The sequence below is a fragment of the Amblyomma maculatum genome, chromosome 1 (genome assembly GCF_055883805.1).
Source record: "Amblyomma maculatum isolate TAMU_Amacu chromosome 1, ASM5588380v1, whole genome shotgun sequence".
Classification (NCBI taxonomy): domain Eukaryota; kingdom Metazoa; phylum Arthropoda; class Arachnida; order Ixodida; family Ixodidae; genus Amblyomma; species Amblyomma maculatum.
This window is the reverse complement of record NC_139344.1, coordinates 300,586,447-300,611,782: the sequence shown is the minus strand read 5'-3', so window position 1 is coordinate 300,611,782 and position 25,336 is coordinate 300,586,447. Positions and strand designations below refer to the sequence as shown.

General features: G+C 43.3%; 1 protein-coding gene across 3 annotated transcripts in view; it reads left to right on the top strand.

Moving 5' to 3' along the window:
• Positions 1-16,243, top strand: part of Oat (Ornithine aminotransferase precursor) — an 83,874-nt gene extending 67,631 nt beyond the window's left edge. For all 3 annotated transcript variants that reach the window (XM_084588356.1, XM_084589777.1, XM_084589056.1), the window contains 3 exons: positions 3,601-3,714; positions 5,511-5,649; positions 13,492-16,243. In XM_084588356.1, the coding sequence (XP_084444482.1) occupies positions 3,601-3,714; positions 5,511-5,649; positions 13,492-13,655 (417 nt within the window). In that variant the 3' untranslated portion in view covers positions 13,656-16,243. The remainder of the gene's footprint in view (positions 1-3,600; positions 3,715-5,510; positions 5,650-13,491) is intronic.
• Positions 16,244-25,336: the final 9,093 nt, after the last annotated feature.

Genomic DNA, 25,336 nt, shown 5'->3' with positions numbered 1-25,336 from the left:
TATCAATACTCTTAAAAAGAAAGCTACCAAATCCCTAAATATACTCAAGGTCCTTTCAAGAAAACATTGGGGGTCTAATAGAACATGCCTTTTGCACACTTATCACTCCGTTGTACTGTCTTGTTTGGATTACGGTTGTGTTGTGTACGGGTCTGCAAGAGCATCATAACTGTGCACAACCTGGGCTTGCATCTCGCATCTGGTGCATATAGAACCTTTCCCCCCCATAAACAGTCTCTACATTGAAATAAATGAACCCTCCCTCGAATACAAAAGAAGCATGCTTACTTTTTCATATCTCCTCAAAATACGCTCATTACCAAAACATATATGCTACCCTCTTGTTACAAAGTGCAGCTCCACAATGTTGTTCAACAATAGACCCCAGTTAATCAAACCCTTGCTACTCCGGTTCGAGGATAAATGCCAAGAGCTGGGAATACTAAATTCCCTCCCTGATATTGAATCGAGGCACAATCCACTACCACCATGGTACAGCCCCCCCATTGTTTGCGATTTCACATTGACTCAGTTTTGTAAACAGAAAACACCACATGAACATATTTTGCAAGAATTCTTAGCTCTTAAAGAAAGGTACTCAAACCGCACATAGTTTTATACAGATGGCTCCAAGACAATCAAGCATGTTGGAAGTGCAGTAGTGCAAGGAAAATGGGAAGAAATAGACTACCTCAGTGTACGAGTATTTTTACCGCTGAGTGTTATGCACTTGCCATGGCAGGAAGAAAAATAGCCAATGGCAACATCACAAATAGTATTATCTACACAGACTCTCTAGGTGTCTTGACAGCCCTTCACCACAAAAAGGCAGTTGCTCCACTACTTGGAGACATCATACATAATGTGTCAGCAACCTCTGCTCAAGGACATAACATTTTGTTGAGTCTCGGGTCATGTCGGCATTGGAGGCAATGAGAGAGCAGACGTTTACGCTGCTCAAGCCCATGACAAACAGATCAAGAACATAAATATTCCATACAGAGACTGCTTGGCGCTAGTGTGCTGTAAACTTAAGGAGAAATGGCAGTCGTCATGGTCTGGCGAGGTAAACAAACTGCAGTTGGTGAAGCCGATTTTGGGGGAATGGAAATCATGTCATCGTTAAGAATGTTTTATAGAAGTGATTTTATGCCGACTCCGCATTGGCCATACACACTTGACGCATACTTTTTTGTTGAGAAAAGAAAATAAACCATTGTGTGAAGAATGCGGAGAGGAACTCACCATAAACCATATTTTATTTTCATGCACAGGACTTGAAACACAGAGGAAAAAGTATTTTACTAGATTTTACAGTGAACACATTCCGTTCCATTCAGCATTGATTTTAGGTGAAAATGGTCTTGTTGATCTGTCATGTGTTTTTAGCTCTCTAAAGGAAGCAAATGTTTTAAAGAAACTGTAGAATGAATGCATATACTCCACTAAACTCAAGATACAACCTTGTGCCTGGTGCATGATAGCCTGAGCCGCTTATGCGCCATTAAATCCAGTACAATACAAAATGTTACGGACTTGGTCTCAAGCAGAGCACGGAAGAGGAAGAAGTGTGCGCGCCAGTTCGACCTTTGTCTTGTGGCACCTGTGTTGCTTCCCGCTGGCCGTGTGTACCTGGCATACTGAACTGGCTAGAACGTCTCGGTCGCGACGCTAAGGATGTAACAATATCTTACAAAGCCAATGCACCATAAAACACATCACAGCTGCCTGCCTGACCGCCACGACACAACATTGATATTTTGTTGATCAGATATTTGATATTCGATTCGTATTTGTATTCGGTTATGTGTTTCTATACATCACTCTTCACCCCTCAGTGGCGGGCAGCTTCCACAGGCACGTATCACATTGTTTTAAAAAGCATTTGAAATGGTGTCTCACAATCTGTGCAGGATTGGTGAAAAGTCCCAAAGCTACACTTATCCTGGGATGCCAGTTGTGAGAATGATTCCTATCAGACCATTTACAGAGATTCTGAGTTTTGACCAACTATGTACGTTTTTACTCTTGGCAAACATCATAGATGAAATAAGGCATTGAAAAACTTGTTTACTCAGTGCTTAGGGCTACTGATTATCCTGGCCATGTTTTGTTAGAGGCCATGTCAATGAACGTTAGAAGAGCCCTCTTCATAACCTGGGTTGCAGTGGAATGTCAAACACCATAAACGAGGCCCCATTTAGCTCTGTTCGTAAACATGATGTTAGTCTATAACTGATTTGACAGTGAAATTTGGGTTGTTCTCCATTAACCATTTTCATATTCTTTTTTTTACTGTCTGTGTGTTTTTCTTTCGATTAAAACTGGACATACGTGGTGGTGTAGCGAAAGCAAACATAGCTCCAAGCGCCGCAGGTGGTGACTGTCATGCTGTAATCTGAAGCTTATTACAGTCAAATTTGGATATAACGAATTATTGAATATGTCAAACTCTTCCGAAATATTTTTCTCAAACACATGTATTTTTAACTTCCCATAGCGAACGCGGTTCGGCATAAAACAGATATAATGAACTTCGCGACGCCAAGCACTACCTCATTTTTAATAGCAGGAGGCAGGCTTCGTTGCTTTACAAGTGTGTTGTGCGGCGCAGCAAACGTTCAGGACTACCTCGCAGTTACCTTGCAGGCGCTGACAGCGGCACGATCGAATATTGCTTTTGCCTTTTTCCATCTTTTGCATTTTAGTGTTAGCAGCGGCGTAGCGGCGTGGCCGTTGTAGTGTTCGGTGGAGGCTGCGTTGGTGGTCGTGTCGAGTGTGCTGCACGGGTGTGCGTAGTGCTGTGATGGCGGTGATCGGAAAGAAAGAGCAGCACTGACGTTAAAGACCAAGCTCTAGATAAAGGCAGTTTACAAGAGGAGACTGGTTGACACTCTTCTCGTTTATGAAGCAGGACTTGAAGATCGACTTGCTGGGAGCATTAAAGCGGCAGCGTGAAAGGCGAAACGATTGCCAACTGCTTTCGGCACGCAGCTTTTGTTCCAGCAGAGGCCCATGCATCAAGTGACAATAGGGACGAAGCAGAAGCAGAGCTCCACGAGCTCGATGAGGTGACATGCCCGCAACAATGACTGTAGAGGACTTTGTAGGCGGAGACGACATTGCAGCGACCACGGCTGTACTGACAGATGCTGAAATCGCTGCGGAAGATTCTGAACATCCCGCAGACGAAGCTCAGGCTGACCCTGCAGATGATGAGAACATTCCGACTTCACAAGCAGCGCTTGCTGCATTGGATTTACTGCGCTGCCACTGCAATGCTATTAAGGGCAGTGGGTTTGCCCTTGTTGAGTGTTTGCAAACTGTGGAACAGGGCGTGACAAGGAACGCGATCAACAAAAAGCAGGCCGTGATAATGCAGTTCTTTGAGCATAAATAAATGGATTTGACCCAAGTAGGCACCCTCCGAGTTGCTGTGCCTTCTCTGATTGAATTTTGCTGCTCTTGCATGTATTTTATACGAAATTTTATACTGCGAATTATGGATACAGCGAACTATTTTCCGATTTTTTAACTGTTCTTTATAACGAGGTTTCACTGTATGATGCTTTGCCAAGCCAGCAAAACATACCTGTGCAGGTTTCTGCGGCACTGGCAAACAATGAGGTGATGCTGGTGATAAAGCCTGGTGAGCATGGATCCACGTACGGTGGCAACCCACTGGGGGCACGTGTCGCACTCGCAGCACTTGAGGTTGGTGCTTGGTGTGTTGGTACTGGCAGTCATGTCAGTCATGGCAGACGTATGGTGACTGTGAAAAGAAAACAGGCGATTTTTTAGGTGTCTTGGAAAATTTTTATATTTGTCTTTTTAAATGTAATTACTGTTTCGTTAAAGAAATATACTTAAGAAAAGAAAATCCTTCACTGCAAATGTTTGGGAGCAAGTAGACCAGAAGTTGAAAAAAAAACATGCATATAAAAATAAATCATAATAGAAATATTTCACAGTACATACATCTGCTACAGTGCCTCTTTTTTTTTCTCGATGTGGTTCAATTGGCACTTGGAGCATTGCGGCTGGTGTTGGCAGTTTTCTTGACATGTTGCAGCTGGCATTTGAAGCCTCTTTGAAGCATTGTACCTGGCGTGTTTTCTTGATGTGTTGCAGTTAGCGTTTGTAGCACTGCAACTGGTGTTGGCAATCTTCTTGACACGTTGCAGCTGGCATTTTAAGCTTCTTTGGTGCGTTGCACTTGTAATGTTTTCTTGATGACACTTAAGTCATGCTAATAGCATGAAGTGAGAACAGGGGTGGTAGTGGACAGTTTATCTGAACTGTGCCATAACTGCTGTGCTTAACGTGGCACTGGCTGCTTCCTCATGGCAGGCACTGCATGTGATATTTCACTATCGGAGGACCATAGGATCCTTATTGAATGCTTTTTATGCTGCCAAAACGCCATTCCAGCGATGTAGCCACACAGTGACCATAGAGGTGTTGTCAACTGCACTCTGCTAGATATTATACTTTGCTTCTGATTCCTTCGATCAGCCGTAACCAACTGATTAACCTGGTTGGCCCTCCGGCGCATGCAATTTCAATGCCGCCTTTTCATTGTTTTTTTATTCATCACATTATTTCATTGGCATGGTCGTTGGCAGGCATTTTTTCTTGGGGCGGCTGGTTGAAACAGTCAAAGACCGCAAGGGCTGGTGTGGCTTGAAGGGGGCCCCTTTTGCGCTTCCCTGCTAACACCCATGCATGGGGGTGCCATGAGGCTAGGATACAGTCTTTGGGCTCAGTGCTTGTGAAAGCACAATTTCTCCAAAGGCAGGGGCGAGCTTCCTTATGTACCTTAACTGAGAGCCATGGTTGTTATTTCATCCACTCTGCCACCAATTTTAAAAGTATACGAGAATGTTGTTGGTCCACCTGGATTCTAATCACCCAGTTCCGCCATCTGCTTCTCCAAAGTGGAGAAAGGCCAGTCAACACAAATGTGCTTGCATTGTGATTCCATACGTGAGGGGCGCTAGTGAGGCGTTCTTTCTCCCCAGAGAAAAGACCCCTGAGTGCCTTCTATATTGGTGAAACAAAGATTGACGTCTGATTATTCAACTCTTCCCTTGCCAAGCATAGCCCTCTCTGTTAAGAAGCATATATGAGTTAAGGTACATGCCACTCACAGTGGAAGTGGTGAATAGTTGAATAGGACTCTGGGAATGCTTCTCTCCACATGCTAACGAAGGGAAAGCGAAGGCCGCTCCCTGCTGGCTAGCTATCACTCCTGAAGAAGGGACCAAGTTGGTCCCGTTTGGTTGAAAATAAATTATTGGTGTCAGTATTTCTCCCCTATATCTCATTCAGTACACTACACTCACACAATACTAACAAGTGAGCAGGCATTTTCCTTGTGCATTAATGATGATAACGGAAGCAAAGCAGTGGTGGGTGGATGGCTGTGAAAAGAAGCACGTGCTTGCCTCTGATATATTTCAATAAGCTATTCTGGTGTGTAAATCTGCACTAATGATTATTTTGGTCAGGTACTGGAAGAAGAGAAACTTGCTGAAAATGCACAGCGCCTTGGGGAAATTCTTCGTGCTGAGCTTAACCAGCTACCGAAGGATCTGGTGGTCCAAGTCCGAGGGAAAGGCCTGCTGAATGCTGTCATTGTGGCTGGTGGTAAGTCTTGACAGGCTTTGTTGTTTTCTTACTGATAATGTGTGCGTGAGCAGCCGGCAGTGGGTAGACAGACCTTCTACTGTTTCTGTGATGGTAAATAAAAAGTCGTAGGCAACTGTTGAATGCTTCGCACTCTCTTTAAGCCTCAGGGCTTGCTGCCTGCCGGAAGGGGGAGATGGCTTGCCTTCCAAAGGTGTCAACCTGCATACCTGCCTATGAGTAAAAAAATGTATTTACTAGGTTAGTGTAAATATACAGGGTGTTTTTAAATGTAGGATGTTTGAATTAGAAGTCTGTTCTCTTCAGCATTCCCAGTGGTGTCGTGCATCAGACTACTACTAAGGCATGGTCAACGAATATTCGACAGTTAAAGCCATTACTGTTAGGCTTTCATATGTTCAGAGGCTTGAAGGCCATCGTAGGTAATATCTGTATATGTTTCTAGATTTTCAAAAGTGAAATTGTTCAGGCAGTGCAAAGGATTTTGCTGCATAAGGGAAGCTGAGTACAAGCCACACCTATGAGGCATGCATCTAACCTACTTTTTGCACTGCATGCTTGTCTACTTTGAATGTAAAGTGTTTAACGTAACTCAGAATTACTCCCTTATCACTGAGGGCACAACTACTGGAGGGGCAGGGAGAGGGGGGATGGTGCATAGTTGCACCACTGCCAGGCTGCTTTCATGCATGTTCCCTTTTGTCCGCCACTGTTGCCTCAAAAAAACTCTTGCCTTGCATCGCCGGTTCTCTCCGCTGTCCCTGCTACCGATGCGCGAGAACTCGTGAGCAACTGCGTGGCAGGAGGGGGCGAACACTACTTGCCTCGTGTGCTTTTTTTTTTGCTTTTTGCACAAGAATGCTAAATTGGCCGAGTTGGTGCGTTTGCATTTTTGGACCGTAGCGCAAAGATGATAAGGATACAAAAAAAAGGGAAAAGCGCTCGTGTGTATTTCCCTTCTTTTGTGTCCTTGTCTTCTTTGTGCTACATTCCAAAATTGCAGTTTTTCTCTTTGTCCGGTTATTTTTAGCTGATATTGAACGCAAAACTACTTTATTGCTACGTTCCAAAAGTGAAAGCAGCAGAGACTGCTACGCTTGCCACGTAGATGCACTGTTAGCGCTGGAACGTGGTGTGATGTATCAGCTGCGGTCGCTCGTCAGGATCATAGAAGTTTCTCTCACGTCAGTTCGTGTTATATCGTCATGAAACTCGCGGGCCTTTGCCAAATTTTCAATAATTCAGCACTAGCCAAGGCATAGTCGGCGCGACAATTTCATTATATCAAGGTTAACATGTTAGTTACATGGAGTGTTCAAATACATGCAATTCAATGAGGGGCGGCATTGAGGAATTGAAAAACTTGGTAGCATTGAGAAATTTGCTGCATGGAGGTTTGTTACACGGAAGTTTAACTGTAATTACTAAAAAGCAAATATCGAATATTAGCTGACCAGCTGGCTAGTAAGCAAGTCTTAGCTGTATTCTCATGCTGACCACTCACTATCAACAATGCTATGCCGAAGGAAGCAGTCTTTTAACTCAAAAACCCTTCTTTTTTTTCAAAATTGTGAAAGGATTTGGGCAAAACACATTGTGTTTGTCAGCGTGTTACAAAATATGCTTAATCAGCTGAAATTATTTCAGACAGCAGGATTAGCAAAGGGGCAGCAGACTGTTAAAACTAAGTTGGGTGTGCAATTGGGACCTTAGTATACTTTTATGTTTCGTATTTGAGATACTATATTTAATTCATTTCTGCATAGCTGTTGAAAATTAATTTCTGGTCATCTGCTCACTGGCAAGCCATTATGTGGGCTATTTATGAGAGAACTGCAAAGCCATAGAAGCTGCTTGCTTGTGTGACTGCTGCAACTTATACTTGTTTTCTTGGCAGCTGCTACGGGGCCGTGTATATAGTTCCCAGGGTAAAATTAGTAGCTTAGGTCATTTTGCCCGCATTTATAACATAACTGATTATTTTAGTGTTGGAATGTTACTGCAAAGAGATGTTTCTTTTCTTCTCCCCCTCCCCCCATGGTTTTCTGGGTTCATGTCAACGCAGCGGCGTTGTTACGGATATACCGGAGGGGGTTCATGTCTGGCTCGGGTATTCGAGACACTCACCACTCTGAAAGAGGGTGGCGGCATCTATTTTTTGATCCCCATTGTGTTCTTCCAAAGCCATAGCTCTTCTTTCGCCAAAGAAGATCCAAAGTGAGGTTGAAGAACGATTGTTAGAGAGTTGCAGCGGTGTCGTATCGGTAGAACATCCGCCTCGCATGCAAGAGGATTGGGGTTCAAATCCCGGTGCCGCGCAATTCTCCACCGGACGAAAAAAAAAAAAAAAAAAATCTGCGTGTTGATGGAATTGCATAAACAGGTGTGGGGTGCAAGACCGGATGCCGGTGAACACCTTCAGCAACGCACTCCCTCACCAGAACAGGATTTGGCCACCCTGGTGCAGTAATTGGCCGCAACCTCTCATGATAAGCTCCATAAATCCCCGGCCCTCAGTCACCAGCGGCTGCGGAACAACTGACCACGGCGGCGGTCAGACCTGTGACGCAGCAGGGGTGCTAAGAATACCTGGCTCCGCTGGACAGGCCGCCATTGGAAACTGACCCTGGCAATTTTTAACGCTAGAAACCTAACTAGTGAAGGTAGTTTCGCAGTGCTGTTGGAGGAACTAGAGGGTAGGAAATATGGGATGTCATAGGGCTAAGTGAGGTTATCAGGCCGAATGAGGCATGTGCTGTACTGAAGGATGGGTATGTACTGTGCTATGGAGGTTTACCAGAGAGGCGAGAACTAGGAGTAGACTTCCTTGTCAATAAATATTTAGCGGGTAATATATAAGAATCCTATAGTAATAATGAGAGGGTGGCAAGCATCGCAATTAGGCATAATAAGTGGTATAAAATGAAGGTTGTACAGGCCTATGCACTTACATGTAGCTATGATGACCAGGCAGTTGAAAGCTTCTACGAAAATCGATCGTCCACTGGTTCTTCAACAGCAAATTTCAGCCCAGATCCACACTCAGTCAAAACATCCATAATGTCCCTCATTCGTTGATTGAATCCTTCACGGTCTGTGAATACTAAAAAGTCGTCCACATACCTGAAGGTGGAATGATGTAGGCCCTCCAAGTTATCCTTCAGGTGTCTGTCCACGTACATTAAGTAGATGTCACTCAAGACCGGTGCAACACTCGACCCAATGCATACTCCAGCCTTCTGCGTATACAGATTGTTCTTCCAGCCTATGAAGGTGGACTCCAGGTAGAACCTCAAAAGTTCAAAGAAACTTCCAACACTTACACCTGAGGCGTCAATGAAGTCACATTCATTATTGTCTTCAGTAATGCACATTTGAACACGCTTAAGGAGGCAGTCATGGGGAAGGCTATAATACAAATCCTTGACATTCATGCTGAAGCCAACACATTTTCTTGGGTTGTAATTTTTGAGGAATTCAACAAGGGGGCTTCAGAGTTAGGTAGCCTTAGGGGGTCTGGTAAAGTCAACGAGAAAAGGTGTTTCTGCAAATATTTGGAGACCAGGTGCTGCCACGGGCTCTTCTCAGATACGACTTTTTAGTATTCACAGACCGTGAAGGATTCAATCAACGAATGAATCCTTCACGGATTCAATCAGAGAGGCTTTTATACACCGACAGCATTGCCTTGCCATTTTCTTTGACCTTGAGAACGCATATGATACAACTTGGAGGTTTGGGATATTGCACGACATGGCAGATTTAGGCATATGTGGCAGAATGCTAAATGTTTTAAGTGACTTTCTGTCACATCGTTCGTTTCAAGTACGTCTTGGGACCACCTTGTCAAGAACCTTTCTGCAGGAGAATGGTGTACCCCAAGGGTGCATTTTAAGCGCAACACTTCTCATTGTAAAAATGAATACGATTAGCAAAGTAATGCCAAATTCCATAATGTATTCATTCTATGTGGACGACCTTCAAATAGCTTGCACATTCTGCAAAATGTCCACATGTGAGGGACGGATCCAATTAACAATAAAAGAAGACAGTGGCAGTTATGTTCTCGCTCAAACGAGGCATACAGCCCAATCCTACCTTATACCTAAATGAAATTAAATTGCCCATAAACAAATAACCACAAATTCTTGGGCATTATTTTTGACAAAAAGCTCACTTTTCTCCCCCACATACAAGCACTAAAGAAGAAAGCCTCCAAATCCCTAAACATCCTGAAGGTCCTTTCACGTAAACATAGGGGATCTGATAGGGTATGCCTTTTGCATATATATTACTCTGCTTTGCCCTCCTGTTTGGACTATGGAAGCATAGTTTATGGATCACCTAGGCAATCATATTTAAAGAAATTAGACCCAGTGCATAACTTAGGCCTCCGCCTTGCTTGTGGTGCATACAGAACGTCTCCTATGCATAGCCTCTATGTGGAAACTAACGAGCCTTCACTGAAAGATAGGCGAGCTTTACCTGCATGTGCATATGTCCTCAGAATAAAGTCACAAAAAAACACCTGTACTATTCAATAGTCATAACTTGCCCCTCCAGAGTCATTTTCACAAATAGACCTCAGTCAACGAGGCCATTGATAATGCGGTTCGGAGAGATATGTTGCAAACTCCATATTCTGGACGCATTATCGGATATCGCTCAAAACAACAGCCCTCTACCGCCATGGTACAATCTTCCCACAATCTGTGATCTCACTCTCACACAGTTTCCAAAGACAAAAACCCCACAGGAGCACATTATTCAGGAATTCCTTAAACTTCAGGAGGACTACAGAAGCTTCAGAGTTTTATACCGATGTATCGAAAACAGTTGTGTACACGGGAAGTGCAGTTGTGCGAGGAGATTCCGAGGAAACAATAAGACTTCCACACTGTGCATCTATTTTCAATGCTGAATCTCACGCCATTTCTGTTGCCGTAGAGAAAATAATAAAGGAGAATGCTACAAACAGCATTATTTACACAGACTCCCTAGCCGTCCTCAGAGCTCTAAATCTAAGAAATGCAGCTGCTCCGTTACTCGGAGACATAATACACAATATAGCAACAGCCATTGCTCGAGGATATAACATAAAATTCTGCTGGTCCCGAGTCACGTGGGCAATAAAGGAAACGAGAGAGCAGACACATGTGCTGCGAAAGCCCGTGACAAGCAAATGAAGAGTATAAACATACCCTACAAAGACTGTATGAAACTTGTACATCACAAACTAAAAGAAAAATGGTAGTCTTCCTGGAATAGTAAAGTGGATAACAAACTGCACTTAGTAAAGCCCATTTTGGGAGAATGGATGTCGTGTCGGCATCAGGGAACGTTTCATAGAAGTAATACTATGCCACCTCCGCATTGGACACGCACATACCTGACACATAATTTTCTGCTGACAAAAAGAGACAAACCTCAATGCGAAAAATGGGGAGAACAACTAACTATTCACCACGTTTTATTCTCATGCACAGGTCTCGAAACACTAAGAAAAAAGTATTTTACCCCATTTTATAAACACATTCCTTTTCACCCACAACTGATTTTAGGCGAAGATGGACTTGTAGATTTGTCTTGTGTTTTCAGTTTTCTAAGGGAAGCAAATGTCTTGCACGAAATGTAGAATAAATCAAGTATGCATCGGTAAACAAATTAAAAACTAAGGCTTTCTACATCATTGCGTTAGCAGCTTATACGCCATAAAAACCAACGCAACCCGTTTCCTAAAAGGAGACTTTCTAAACAAACTCTAGTTTAAACACACCCGTTTTCTCCCCTTTTTTTCACAAAATAAAATAACCTTGCTCTTGGCGCATGATAGCCTTAGTTGCTTATGCCCCAAAAAACCCAACACAACTCAACACCACTTGCTCCCTTAGGTCGACACTAGCTCCGCCCGCTCCAGTGGTGGGGCTCGTGCCCAATAGCATGCGGCTGTGAGCCGGATTGGAACTCGCACGTACATGAAGCAGTTAAACCATCGCCACATGCTATCATAGCTTGTGCATCCAATTTCTGTGTGTCATCTCGATAAAATTTCAATACTTGATAAAAAAATGTTGCCAAGTGTCCTCCTTGAAAGCACAGTCTTGAAACAGCTGCAGATTTCAACCAGCAGTGCATAAATTACATTTAATGTACAATCACTTAGTTGCAATATGTAATGATGTTGCATCATTACTATGCAATAGGAATTATGTGAACATAGTTTTCTTTACTTGGCATGACTGAACGCAGTGTTAAAGGAAACCCCTGGTTGCCTGGTGCTGCCAGTCATTTGACACCTGCCAGGCAAGCTGTTTATTGTCTCCATTGTGCCAATGGTCCATCCTGTCTGGTGTTAGTAGTGCCTGCTTTGACTTGATAGCTTTAGCTACTTTTATTGAGGTTCTTATGTCTGGGCTCAAAATTGTCATGCTTTCTAGGCTTATTGCCCTAGTACTGGATGTTTTAGAGGCGAAAAGCAAGGCACTGTGTGCTATGCGATGTTAGTGCCCATGTGATTGAAATTTCCAGAGCCATCCACCACGATGTCCCTCATAGGCACTTTGGCACGTTAAACCCCATAAAGCCATCCAATAGTGGATGTAAAAAAGCCTGGCGTGAGGTGATGATGGGTACCATAACTGTACGTACTGATACTTGGAAGGGTGTAGAGGCCTTGCGTGGTGTGAATCTGACAGTAATTATCCTGTCCTTATGATCTCTTCCAATGGCAGCCACAAAGCGAGATTGTGTGGCATTTTTTGTGAGACTATGCATGACATGCTCTCTATTCAGAGAAGAATCGACACAGCAGCCTTTGTCACAAGAGCCCCGAGGAGGCTCTTGTAGCAAAGCTACAACTTTCGCAAGGGTGCGTGGCAAAGGTCAAAGCAAAATGGATGCCTCCTGTATGTCATTCATTTCAGCTTGAATAATGCAAGCAGATATGCCTTTCCTGACCAGATCAAACACAAAATAATCTTGTTTGTCGAAAGCATGAAGGGCAAAATATGGGGCTTGCTCAGCACATGTAGCTGACATACTGCCATGCAGTCAAGCACTGCTGCAAAGAAAACGGGGTGTTCGTGAATATTTGCAATTGAAGAAAAGCTGTCTTAAACTGTCCAAAGCTTTGTAGCGTTCATTTGGAACTTTGAGGCCGAGCTACATGCATGCAAAAACTTGTACAAATGCAACGGCAGCAAGCGTCGAAGGCTTCGTGCAAACAGAAATAGGTGTGTCACTTTCCCCGTTGCTCGGACCTGCCAAAATAAAAAATTTCGCTCTTCACCCGGAAGTGCATACGCGATCAGCCAATAGCATGAATGCTCAGCATACGTCACTACTACTCATTTCGCATGCTTTTTTTTTTCTTAGAATTGTTACATTGTGATTGTGAATTGCGGCATAAACTTCACGCTTTGAACAAATAATGATGAATGGCCAAGGATTCAATGAACATCTAATCGCAACAAAAAAAACTGTCGTGTGACTACTTGTACAGTGCAAGTGGAACGCATGTTAAACACTTAAATTCAATACGGTGTGTTGTAAATGCATTTTATTTTGCACTTTGCTGCAAAATATTTCAATTCTTGCAATTGTTATAACTGTTGTTGAATTTGCAAATAGTTTTGTACTGGGCCAGCAAGACAGAGCATTGTCGCCGTTTCGCGTTGCCGTCGGTTCTGCGCTGCCGCGAGCATGTACCTTCTTCAGTAAGTGACGAAGCGACCGATGATCGATTTCGCTGCTTCGCTCCCTTTGTTTTGCTCGCATGCAGCTCAGTCTTTATCGTTACAGTGAACAAAATTCTAATCAGTCATTTGTCACATCCTTGGACAGGAATTGATGCCTGGGAGGTCTGCCTGAGGCTCAAGGAAAATGGTGTGCTTGCAAAGCCAACACATGGAGACAAGATACGTCTAGCGCCACCTTTAATCATCACTGAACAAGAACTGCGCCAGTGCATTGACATCATTCGTGACACATTAACAAGTTTCAAGTGATTGTGATGCAGCATGCACTTGATTCCGCTGCTAGTAATACTGTAAAACCTCGTTACAAGAGACAATCAAGGGACCCCAAAAAGGTGTACTTTGTAACCAAGGTCTCTTGTAACCAAAAACTCCTATCAACTCGTATGTGTGGCAGTTTAGATTTCCTTATCTCAATTCTGTTCCGTATCAGTATCCTGTTTTGTTGCAATAAGTCAGGAACCAAGAAGGAGTGCCTCCTTTTGACTGGGAAGTCAAAATGTCCTTATTATTTCAGCCACTGTCATCACATTCCTGTGTGACTGAAACAACAGGGACATTTTGACTCCTCAGTAAAGAGGAGGCACTCCTTCTTGGTTCCGGACGTATTGCAACAAAACAGGACACTGATATAGAACAGAATTTAATTAAGGGAATCTAAACTGCCGCACATAGTACGAGTTTGTACGTGTCAGCTGTTGCATGAGTGTACCTGGGTTAATTGTGTCTCTTATATATAGTGTACAAATTACTTTAATGGCCTGAAAAAGTTGCCCTTAGTAACAGAGTGTCTCTTGTAACCATGTCTCTTCTTTGCAATGTTATTAGCATGGCAAACATAGGAAAACCAACCAAACCGTTTTCAAATCTCTTATAACCAAGTGTCTCTTGTAACGAGATTTTACTCTATGAAAATGTTTAATTTTTGTCGTAGATGGGGAATACTGATGTATGAATGTCGTAATGATTTCTTTCATTCCAGGCTCACATAATGGGAAATCGTTTTGAAAGTGGGAGGATCAGTATTTGTGAACTGGTCATTGCTGTGTTGGCAAGGAACTGGAAAGTTCTGCTCAAAGAGAAGTTAGACATTCAATTTTTTTCTATGCAATGGAATGCTTACTGTCTAAACTGGTCGATTCCATCGCTGTTTTGACAGAAACATTGTATTTTTACCGAGAATATTTTTTTATCAGTGCATGCACCCGTCTTTATATAGGCCGATGCGGAAACCATGTGCAGTGATGATGATTGGGCAGTGACAAAAAAGACGTACTGAAAACTAATATAAATCTCGCCCGCAGTGTTATTTCAACTACCACACTCAAGGCTGTTATGGCATAGGAACGTACGCCTCGTCAATGAAAGTTTGTGTGCTGTGGTGACCATTTTATTCAAGGAATTGAAAACACTGGCACCATCTGCTGACAAACGCACATGATTGGCAATATGAAAAGAGAGGTGGTTTTTTATTGAAAGGTGCACTAGAGAGAGCATTAAGTATAACAAAGAGCACCCCCGAGAGAAGAAAGAAAACTGTGGACTCCTGAGATGTGGTCACGTGGAGTACTACAGTGACGGTAACAGCGTTTGGTATTATGCGATGTTCAGCGGCAAATTAAAATTATAAATTCGTTGGATATTGTAGTGCTTGATCTGTACTATATGAGAATGTTTCATTTCAGCCATAATATTTTGGCCAGTGTTCTGTCCCCTTCACACCTTGAGGTACTGAGAAAATTGGCTTAAAAAGTAATGACATCAAGGTCGAAAAGGGTAGCCTGGCCTCAAAGATGTACACCAGAACAAAAGAAAGTCGCTACCCCAGTTTTCTTGCAGAAATTCATTTTCTTTCTAAACAGTCATCTGATGTGGCAGATGAGTGCTGGCTAGTGTTGACTCATGCCACAGGAGTTGCCCTTGCTTTTCATTGCTGCAATGACCAAGTAGTGAACCCTAACCTGCTCCACAATGGAGCATTGGAGGATTGTCCCCTTTCAACAGTGTGTGAGCACACATATATATATTGAATGCTAGGGTGAACCAAAATTTAAAGCATACTTTGATATCATTGCAAGCCAGTGTTGGCTGACAGTGGAAAACGGGAATCATGCTTAGTGGTAAGTTCTGATAACTGTTGCACCTAGCTGCTTGGGTGTATAATTTGAGTTTGTAGGCAACTGTTAGGGATAGTCCTATCATTTCAAAATTTCAAAAATGTGACGTAACCTCAACACTGTGGCTTAGCAATTATCCACAGCACATCTTCTGTGGCGGGCAGTGAAGAGATGTCAGTCACTGCGTGGAGCACCTGTAACGTGGCCTCTCTCTTGTGTGGGCTGGAGCTGCAGGGATCACTTCAGGCCACGTGATGGGTGGGAATCCAGTAAAAGGTGATATGGCTGTTATTAATGGCTGGCTAAAAGTAACAGTTGAAAAGTAAACTATTAGAATTTATTTAACCAGCTTACTAGCTATGATTCACCTGTTTTCTAATGCGAGTCAGCACTGGTATTGCAAAAGTGATAAAGTCATCTCACAAAGCCTGTTTTTAAGAACTCTGGTTCATTTTTGCTCAAACGCCCAGTATATACAGGTTGTCTCATGTAACTTGAGCCAAGGTTCTAAAAATGGAAGGCACTTGGGAGGCAAATGGTACCGGATGCATACTGCTGGAGCTAGCCCAGAGTTAGGCTCTTTGTTATTTTCCTTTGAACAAAAGGATTAATTTTGTTTAATTACTCAACATTTAAAGCATTGCCTGCAGACCCTAAGTGTGATACGCAGATTTGTAGAGCACCTTCAGAAACCTCTGAATAAATTGCTTTTTGCAAGATATAGCTCACATGATCTTGTTTTTTTCCACATTCCAAAAAAAAGTCTAGTAATATAAAAAAAAAATGTGATGGTACTTGCGCAGCGCTAATTGTGCTGCTCTCAAACGTGCAACGGATTATGGATAAACACGGTCGGCTGCATGGATTGTGGCGATGGGACATCAGGGGCTGGATTATATACCGCTCACAATTTCCCTCAGGTCTAAGTGTGGCGTCAAAATGATGTGACCTTGAGATGGCAGTTGTGATGGATTACGAAATCGTCCAGTTACCAGTGGCTTCTAGCATGACTCCTCCCAGGAAGCACCTGTTCTGCAGTCGAAGCTTTTCCCACATGTTTGCCACGACCGTGGCCGAGGTCAACAGAGGTCAAAGGACTGTTTTCTAACTTATTTGTGAAACGGCACAATAGATGCGCAATAAATAAAATGAACAAAGTTTTATTTTTCCAAGAAACTATTTTTAAATCTGAGTATCATCAAGCAGAACTAGAAGTGTTAGTTTTGCTATTAAATTTGTGCCAAAGCTATAGACACGCCCGTGGCAGCAGACAAAACCACACAGGTTTTCGTTTACTGCCACGCGCAGAAATACGTCACACTCACGTGGCCTGTGCATGATGACATCAGTGGTAGCGCGCTTCAAGGCGTACGGTTTGTTGCTGAGTGGCTTTCCATGTGTGCTAAATTTGCTTGTTGCTGCAGCTTGAGAGCTGTTGCAGCGGTGTTAATTGCTGCTATCGATATGCATAAATTATTTTGTGTTGAGAGTTGCTTTTTGCTTCTTTGGTTCGAACACTGGTACTCTGGAACAGTAGTCGGCTGGTTATGTAAAGCATCGCTCAGTTTAGGTGTAGGCATTTGGTAGGAATGAGCCAGTCTTTCACGTACATTACACAGTCTTTTTGGCATTTTGTGCATATTGTCGTATGCGAGAGGTGGACTTTAGCGATGTCAACGTTTCTGAGCGGTTCAGTTTAACACTTTCCTGCCCCTGCCTATTCCCATCGATAGCCCGCTATCGATGGTTTCACAATTCGAATTTTCCCGCTTTCGAAGTGCTTCTCGACAAGTGGCGTCATCCAGTGGGAAATGGAGGAAGCCTTTTTTCAACTTCGCTTTTGGTTTTGTTTTTTTCGTCATGCAGCGCTCGTCCAGATGGTCTCCAGAGTCAGGTGATCGGGGTTCCTTGTTTACACCATGGCGTCGGCAAGCCTTCGGCGTGAATACATGGCGTAAATAGCTTTCTCTGCCATTCTCCTGCGAGACCAGAACACAGCTAGTGAAAGCCAGACCACTCGGCTGTTTATGCCTGAACTATCGTTACAGGCAAGCAAGGACTGCATTGTGTATATCCAAGTTGGTGAAACCAAGAGGCCTGCTCCTTGGCTGCTGTTGCAGAGGTGCTTCGTTCAGCAGAGATGGGGGGAACCTCCTGTGCTGGAGCTAGCCAGTGAGGCCATCACTTGTTAGGATGGCACCTACGGTGTTACCTGCAAGTTGCCTGCAGCATCGAGCAAACGGCTCTTTTGCTGAGGCATTGACCCCTTCGGGTAACCAGTAATGCGCTCAATAATGGCTTCCATGTTTGGCACAAATAAGGTTTGAAGCACTTGGAACGTGCCATGGCTGAGACGTGCCCATGTGAGGAAAGGTTGGTGCCTTGTACCAAGCATATGATTCTTCACCAAACTTGGGGTCGGCAAGCACCACCTGTGCTGAGGTGTTGGGTGAAACGTTACCATGCATGAGCTGCCTGTTGTATGCTCTCTGGCAAGTAAAGGTGTGGTTAGTGCTCGTTAAGGAACTGTGTCAGAGGCTGCCCGCAACTTCTGAAACTGAATGTGTGGCTGTCACCTCCAAGAAGTGGAAGTCTGTCTTGCAAGGAAAGGTTAACAGCCTAGTCACTGGCAAGTACCTGCTACAAGGGTGGCCAAGCCCTTGCAATTTGTCACACCTTTGTCTGCAATATGAGGACAGGTGCAGGAACACTGTCGGAAGTACACATGAGCCTTTGGTGCAGATAGTAAAGGGTGCACACTGATTATAACCATTGCATGGCCAGCCAGCATCTGAAGAGTGGTGAGCTGGAAGCCAAAGCTTACTTTGCAGCTGCCTTGTATGATGTTGTCACTGGCTTCTAAAGCTGTGCACCACCAAAAACTCAAGAATGCCAGGAAGCATGCAAATGTTCCACAACGATGGGCATTGGCAGGGGGGTGGAAAAGGGGTTCCCCCCACTCATGCTTCCTTATTTTCCTGCTGACATCAATGACAAAAAACTTTCTGGAATGTTTATTTCGACCCTAACAGCAAACAATTGTGGAAGGGGGAAGGGTTTGCCCCCTTCCCCAAATCCTATGGCCATAATTGGCAGTCTAAAGCAAGCTCAGTCCATTTCCTCTAATCTGCAAGTGGGAATGCAAAACAGCTGATAATAACAATGATGTTCTCACATATTGGGGTGTTTTCAGGAATGTGGCTTGTGCAGCGCACTGACAGCCGATAAATATGTTATAATTCCTTAACAAAAAATTGGTCAGTTTTCTTAGTTTTAAATCTTGTGGAAAAGCTCTCCAACTGCCTTGAAAGTGCAGCTGGCAATGCGAAAAGCATCCAAATGAGCAATAGTGTATATTGCTTGAAATTCACGAAGTAATTGCGAGCATTAGCTGCAATCTATGTAAAAACACAATGTTAACTGATGCTTTTTCGTTGATAAACTCCCAAGTAGTTTTGAAAATAAACACTCTCCCAAGGTTTCTTTAGCCTCAGTTAGCACTAATTGCCACAAGGCCTGGGGCCGATTGTGGCACCGATCATCAGCTTCTTGTTGCCAAATTTAAGCTTCGATTGAGGAAAACGCAGAAAACTAGAAGGCCTTTCAGGTATGATCTGGATCAAATTCCATCAGAATATGCTTTGGAAGTCGGGAATCAATTTCAAGAATTAGACCTAGAAGACAGAGAGCCTGAAGAGATGTGGACTGATGTTCGTGATATAATACAAGAAGTTGCTACTAAGGTAGTTCCAAAGCAAAAGAAATGCAAGAAAGCAAACTGGTTATCTGAAGAGGCTTTGCAAATAGCTGAGGAAAGGAGGACGGCAAAAGTTATGGGGGAAAGAGAAAGATACAAGGTTCTCAATGTGGATTTTCAGAAAATAGCAAGGAGAGATAAGAATGCCTTCCTGAACATACAGTGCCAAGCAGTTGAGGACAACAGCCAATTGAGGAACACAAGAGCTCTGTATAAGACAAAGATATCAAAGAAAGCTTCTGTGCTAAGCTGGGCATGATAAAGGACAAACGAGACGGGGACCTCACTGAAGCCTCGGAGATAAAGAAGAGGTGGCAGGAATACACAGAAGAACTGTACAAGAAGGACCCGGATGTGCAAACCCAACATAAGACTGTTGTGATTACTGATCTCGAGCCGGGCATCCTGAAGAGTGAAGTTGAATGGGCCTTAGCCAGCCTTGCTAAGAACAAAACTAGCGGAATTGATGGCATTCCAGCTGAGTTGCCTCAAAACCTCGACGATGATGACGCTGTTAACATTCTGTATACATTATGTCAGCAAATTTGGACAACCCTGCAGTGGCCACAGGATTGGAGGAGGTCAGTTTACATCCCTATTCCAAAGATTGTTCCAACTACCGCACGATCCCACTTATTTCGCATGCTAGCAAGGTGATGTTGAAAATCCTAAAAGGTACGCTACAGCAGTATGTGGATCGGGAGCTTCCGGACGTGCAAGCTGGGTTTCGCAAGGGCAGAGGAACTAGAGACCAGATTGCCAACCTTCGCTGGATCATGGAAAAAGCAAGAGAGTTTCAGAAACCCATCTACTTCTGCTTTATTGATTATGCGAAAGCGTTTGACTGCGTAGATCACAGCAGATTGTGGCAAGCTCTCCAAGAGATGGGAGTTCCAATTCACCTCATCTGTCTCCTCAGGAACCTGTATGAAGGGCAAGAGGCCACAGTCAGAACTGTCCATGGTCTTACTTATTGGTTTCCGATTGAGAAAGGAGTGAGACAAGGCTGCATACTGTCACCCTGCCTATTTAACCTATATGCTGAGTGCATCATGAGGAAGGCCGGTCTGGATGAGTCTTCAGCTGGAGTGAAGATTGCTGAGAAATGTATCAACAGCCTTAGATATGCGGATGATACCACTTTAATGGCAGAAAGTGAAGTGGAACTCAAGAGACTTCTGATGCACGTACAAGAAGAGAGTGAGAAGTTTGGGCTTAAACTGAACATTAAAATGACAAAGATCATGGCATCTTGCCCTATCAAGTCCTGGAGCATCAAGGGACGAGAAGTGGAAGCTGTGAGAGATTTTCTCTTGGGCTCCAAGATTACCCCAGAAGGAGACTGTAGCCATGAAATTAGGAGACGCCTGCTTCTGGGAAAGAGAGCCACGGCTAGCCTTGACCGCCTAGTAAAGAGCAGAGACATTACACTGCCAACCAAGATCCGTATAACTCGTGCTATGGTCTTTCTAGTTGTGATGTATGGATGCGAGAGTTGGACTGCGAAGAAGGCTGACCGCCGAAAAATTGACGCGTTTGAATTGTGGTGCTGGCAGAGACTCTTGAGAGTTCCTTGGACGGCCAGAAGATCAGATCAGTCGATATTGTCAATCATAAACCCTGACTGCTCATTGGAGGATCAAATTCTAAAGTTAAAGCTCAGCTACTTTGGTCATCTGATGAGAGGAGAGGAGTCGCTGGAGAAAGATTTGATGTTGGGAAAGGTTGAGGGTCACCGGAGAAGGGGTAGGCAGCAAACGCGATGGTTAGATGGCATCCTCGAGGCGCTGCAGATGAAGTTACGTGATGTTAGGAAGATAGTGAGAGACCGGAAAGCGCGGCGTGATATGGTCCATAGGGTCACGAAGAGTCGGACACGACTGAACGATTTGACTGAACTGAGCACTAATTGGCTTCCTTCATACATATTTGTGATAAACAGTGAGCTCAGTTCACTACATGATAGAAAAACAGCGCAAAAGACGTGCACGGAGGAGAACAGACAGGACAAGCGCTGTGGCAGCGCTTGTCCTGTTTGTTCTTCTCCTCCGTGCACGTCTTTTGCGCTGTTTTTCTATCATGTCACCATACCAACTCGCCCAGATGTCTCTTCTTTTTCAGTTCACTACCTTTATCTGATTGCTATGTGAGCACATATTTTAGATCAGAAGTGCCTATGAGATCATAATGCTCACTAAACACATTGCCATATCCCAGTCAAACCTTTGGAACTAGTTGGCTTTCCTGCCTCTAAACAGAATAAAGCATTTAATTTCACTTGAAATAGTTGTTCCATTTTAACAGTCCAAATTGGGCAAAACTGACTGCCAGTTGGTTCCAAGGAGGCTGAAATGGTGTACAGCAGGCGTATTGAATTATGCGGTTGATACATCTTCCAGTGGATCAATGTATGACAGTTCACAACCAAAGAGTCTTTTCAGGGATGCTACAAAATCGACCAACAGCTACAGAAAAATGCCGGTGAGTACCGGAAAGATGCAACTGTCATATACTTTCAGTGATAATAGTAGTAAGCTGCTAGTCATAATCAGCGAGTGCTTGGCTCTCCATCCCAATATCTTTTGTGGTAATGATATGTGGTTACTACCTGACCTAAGTAGACATATTCACGTACCACTTCCAGTGCTTTATTGTAAACTGCTGTTCTTCTCGAGGCTACTGAACATTAGCTTAGCCTTCTGCATATTAATGTTTGTTTTTCCTGTCTAGGTCACTAATTGTTTTTTGCAATTCGCCCCACGTGTTGTGTAGCAAGGTAATGTTGCCAGCTAATTGCAGATTACTTAGGCATTCTCCATAAACCCTTACTACTAACTGCTCCCATTCCAAGTATCTGAATGCTTTCTCTAAGCAAGCTATGAATATTACTTGGAAGGTCATGTCTCCTTGCCTTTCACCTTTCCTTATGGAGAAATATGGTTGCTGGTCAGCCACTATACATATCTTCCAGTACTTTCATATGGCTCACCTACACCCTAATTTCTAATGATTGCTGAGGTTTCGACTGAGACATGCTTTCTCATAGTCAATGAATGCTATGTATGGGGGCTGGTTGCATTCCTAGCATTTTGCTTTCATCTGGTTGGTAGTATGGATATGATCATTGGTAGAGTACCCTAAAGCCTTCCAAAAACCTGCTTGATCTTTTGGTTGATTGAAGTGTAAGGTTGGCCTGGTTCTGTCACTGATTACCTTAGTAAGAACTTTGTACATAATGGATAGTAAGCTGATTGGCATGTAATTTTTTAAGTCTTTAGCATCCTCTTTCTTATGGATTAAAATAATGATAGCATTCGTCCAAAATATCGGTACCATCGATGTCACAAGACATTGTGTATAAAGGATGGCCAATTTTTCTAGGATGGTATCCCCAGCATCCTTCAACAAAGCTGTAGTTACCTGATCCTGTCCAGCTGCTTTCCCCTTTCTAAAACTTTCTTAACATCGTCCTTCACTATTGGCAGAATGTCTTATTGCTCTGCACTACTGCTAACCTCATTATTTTCCGGACCACTTGTGCTACCGTATAGGTTAGTATAGAACTTCTCGGCTACTTTGATTGCCTGGTCCATGTTAGTAAGGACATTGCCTGCCTTGTCCCTTAGTGTATTTATCTGATTTTTGTCTATGCCTAATTTCCCCTTTACCGTTTTAAGGATGCCCTCGTTCTTTAGAGCATGCTCAATTTTCCCCATGTTATACCTTCTTATGTTGGCCACTTTACGCTTATTGATTAGCTTTGATATCTCTGCCAGTTATATCCTCTCTGTTGGGTTGGAAACTTTCATACTTTGGTGTTTCTTAACCAAATCTTTTGTCTCCTTAGATAGTTTACCGGTATCCTCTCTAACTATCCTTCCGCCTTCTACCATGCACTCAGTAATGATGTCTATGAAATTACTGTTCATTGTTTCTACACCAAAGTGGTCTTCCTCAGTTAAAGCTAAATGCCTTCTGTAGCGAGATCCTCAATTCGCGTCGACCTTCCCTCTCACTGCTAAATTGTTGATAGACTTCTTCCTTACTAGCCTGTTCCGTTCGCTTTTCAAATCTAGTCTAATGCGAGACATTGCCATCTTGTGATCACTGCATTGCACCTTTGTGATTACCTCTATATCTTGCATAATGCCAGAGTTAGAACACAGTATAAAGTCAAATTTCATTTTCAATGTCTCTATTAGGGCTTCTCCCTGTCCACTTCTGGTTCTTCCATTTGCCGAAGAAGGCATTCATGATTAATTGAAGCATTAAGTCACCCAGCAGTATAGCATACTGCGTTTTTACTTTTCCCATTGCCGATTCTACATCTTAGAAGCTTTCGACTGCCTGGTCATCATGACTACATGTAGGCATGAAGTCCTGTAAACCTTCAGTTTATACTGCTTATTAAGCTTAATTATGATGCCTGCACCCTCATTAATGCTATAGAATTCATCTATGTTACCAGCTCTATGCTTATTGCCAAGGAACACTATTCCTAGTTCTCGTCTGTCCGGTAAACCTCGGCAATACATGCCCGCCCTTCAGTACAGTATATGCCTCATTTGACCTAACCTCACTAAGCCATACTACTTACTCAAAGGTGGCTCCTAAACTAGCCTCACTAGCTAGGGCTCTAGTGTTAAACATTGCCAGGGTCAGTTTTTAATGGCAGCCCGTCCGAAACCAGACATTAGCAGCCTCCGCCGCATTGCAGGTCTGGAGACTGAGGACTGGGAGTTTATCGGAGTATTCATGGGAGGTTGCGGCCAATTGCTACATAGGCTGGCCAGATCCTGTTCTGGTGAGGGAGTTTGTGTCCGGAGGTGTTAACCGGCATCAGGTAACACCCCAAACCTGTTTGCAATTCCATCGAGACGTGGAGTTTTTTAATCCAGTGCAGTATTACACGGCACTGTGATTTGAACCATGGTCCTCTTGCATGTAAGGTTGATGTTCTAATCCAATGTAATCATCCTTAATCTAATGTAATCTGTCCTTCACTGTACTTTGCAAAATACAACTTAATTTGCCATAATGCAGCATGGGCATTGTTAATTCAAAGCACTCTGCCTTAATTCAACTTAATCACCATAATCATTCTAATGCACCCTAATTCATCTTAACGACCTTAAACCAATGTATTCTGCCCAAATCCCCTTTAATCCAATGTAATCTGCTCCAATGCAACTTAATCATTATACTGCATTTTAGTCCATCCTTAATCAAACATCAAACGTGAACTAGGTGGTATCTGGCACATGGCATGGTCATGCACCGATTTGTTGATGGGTTGTATTATGCAACAGTAGTTATACTACATGCAGCTGCCAATGTGGGCTGTTTATTTGAGACTGGGGCTGCTCCTAGTCCATGCAAGTACACTCATACATGGTTTGGACTCTGTCTGTGCCGGGTGCTGGTGCTTGAAAATGTGGCAGCTTAGGACTGTATGCTACAAGTAAAAACTGACAGAATGTTCACAAAATTTGTGTAATGTATCACATAGCTTTATCTCTTTACAGTTTTTCTGGGGTTACGACATGCTACATCAGTTTTCTAAGTTGCCTTTGACGATGTCATGAATTGCAAGTTACAACATACTATGCCACTTTGCAACTCATCTTGATCACGTGACTTGATGATGTCATCAATTTCTAGGCACAACATACTATACCACTCTGCAAGTCATACTTAGACATATCACTTAATGGCATCATTAATTTTCAGTTATATCATACTACACCACATTGCCAATCATTTTTGGTCATGTGACACTCATCTCATAAGGCACGACTTAGGTGTCCAGCAAGAAGGGTGAGACATATTGTACCTTTCCTATACACAAATTTGCGATATAGAAGGGTGCCTGTGTACTGTGCGATGTCAGTGCATGTCAAAGAACCCCAAGTGGTTTAACTTTCCGGAGCCCTCCACTACACCGTTTTGCATAGCTTGAGTTGCTTTGGGACGTGAAACTTCATAATCAAAACCAAACCTATTCACATAGCACAATTTAGTATGCTCATATTGATGCAACTGATGCAAATTGATGCAGT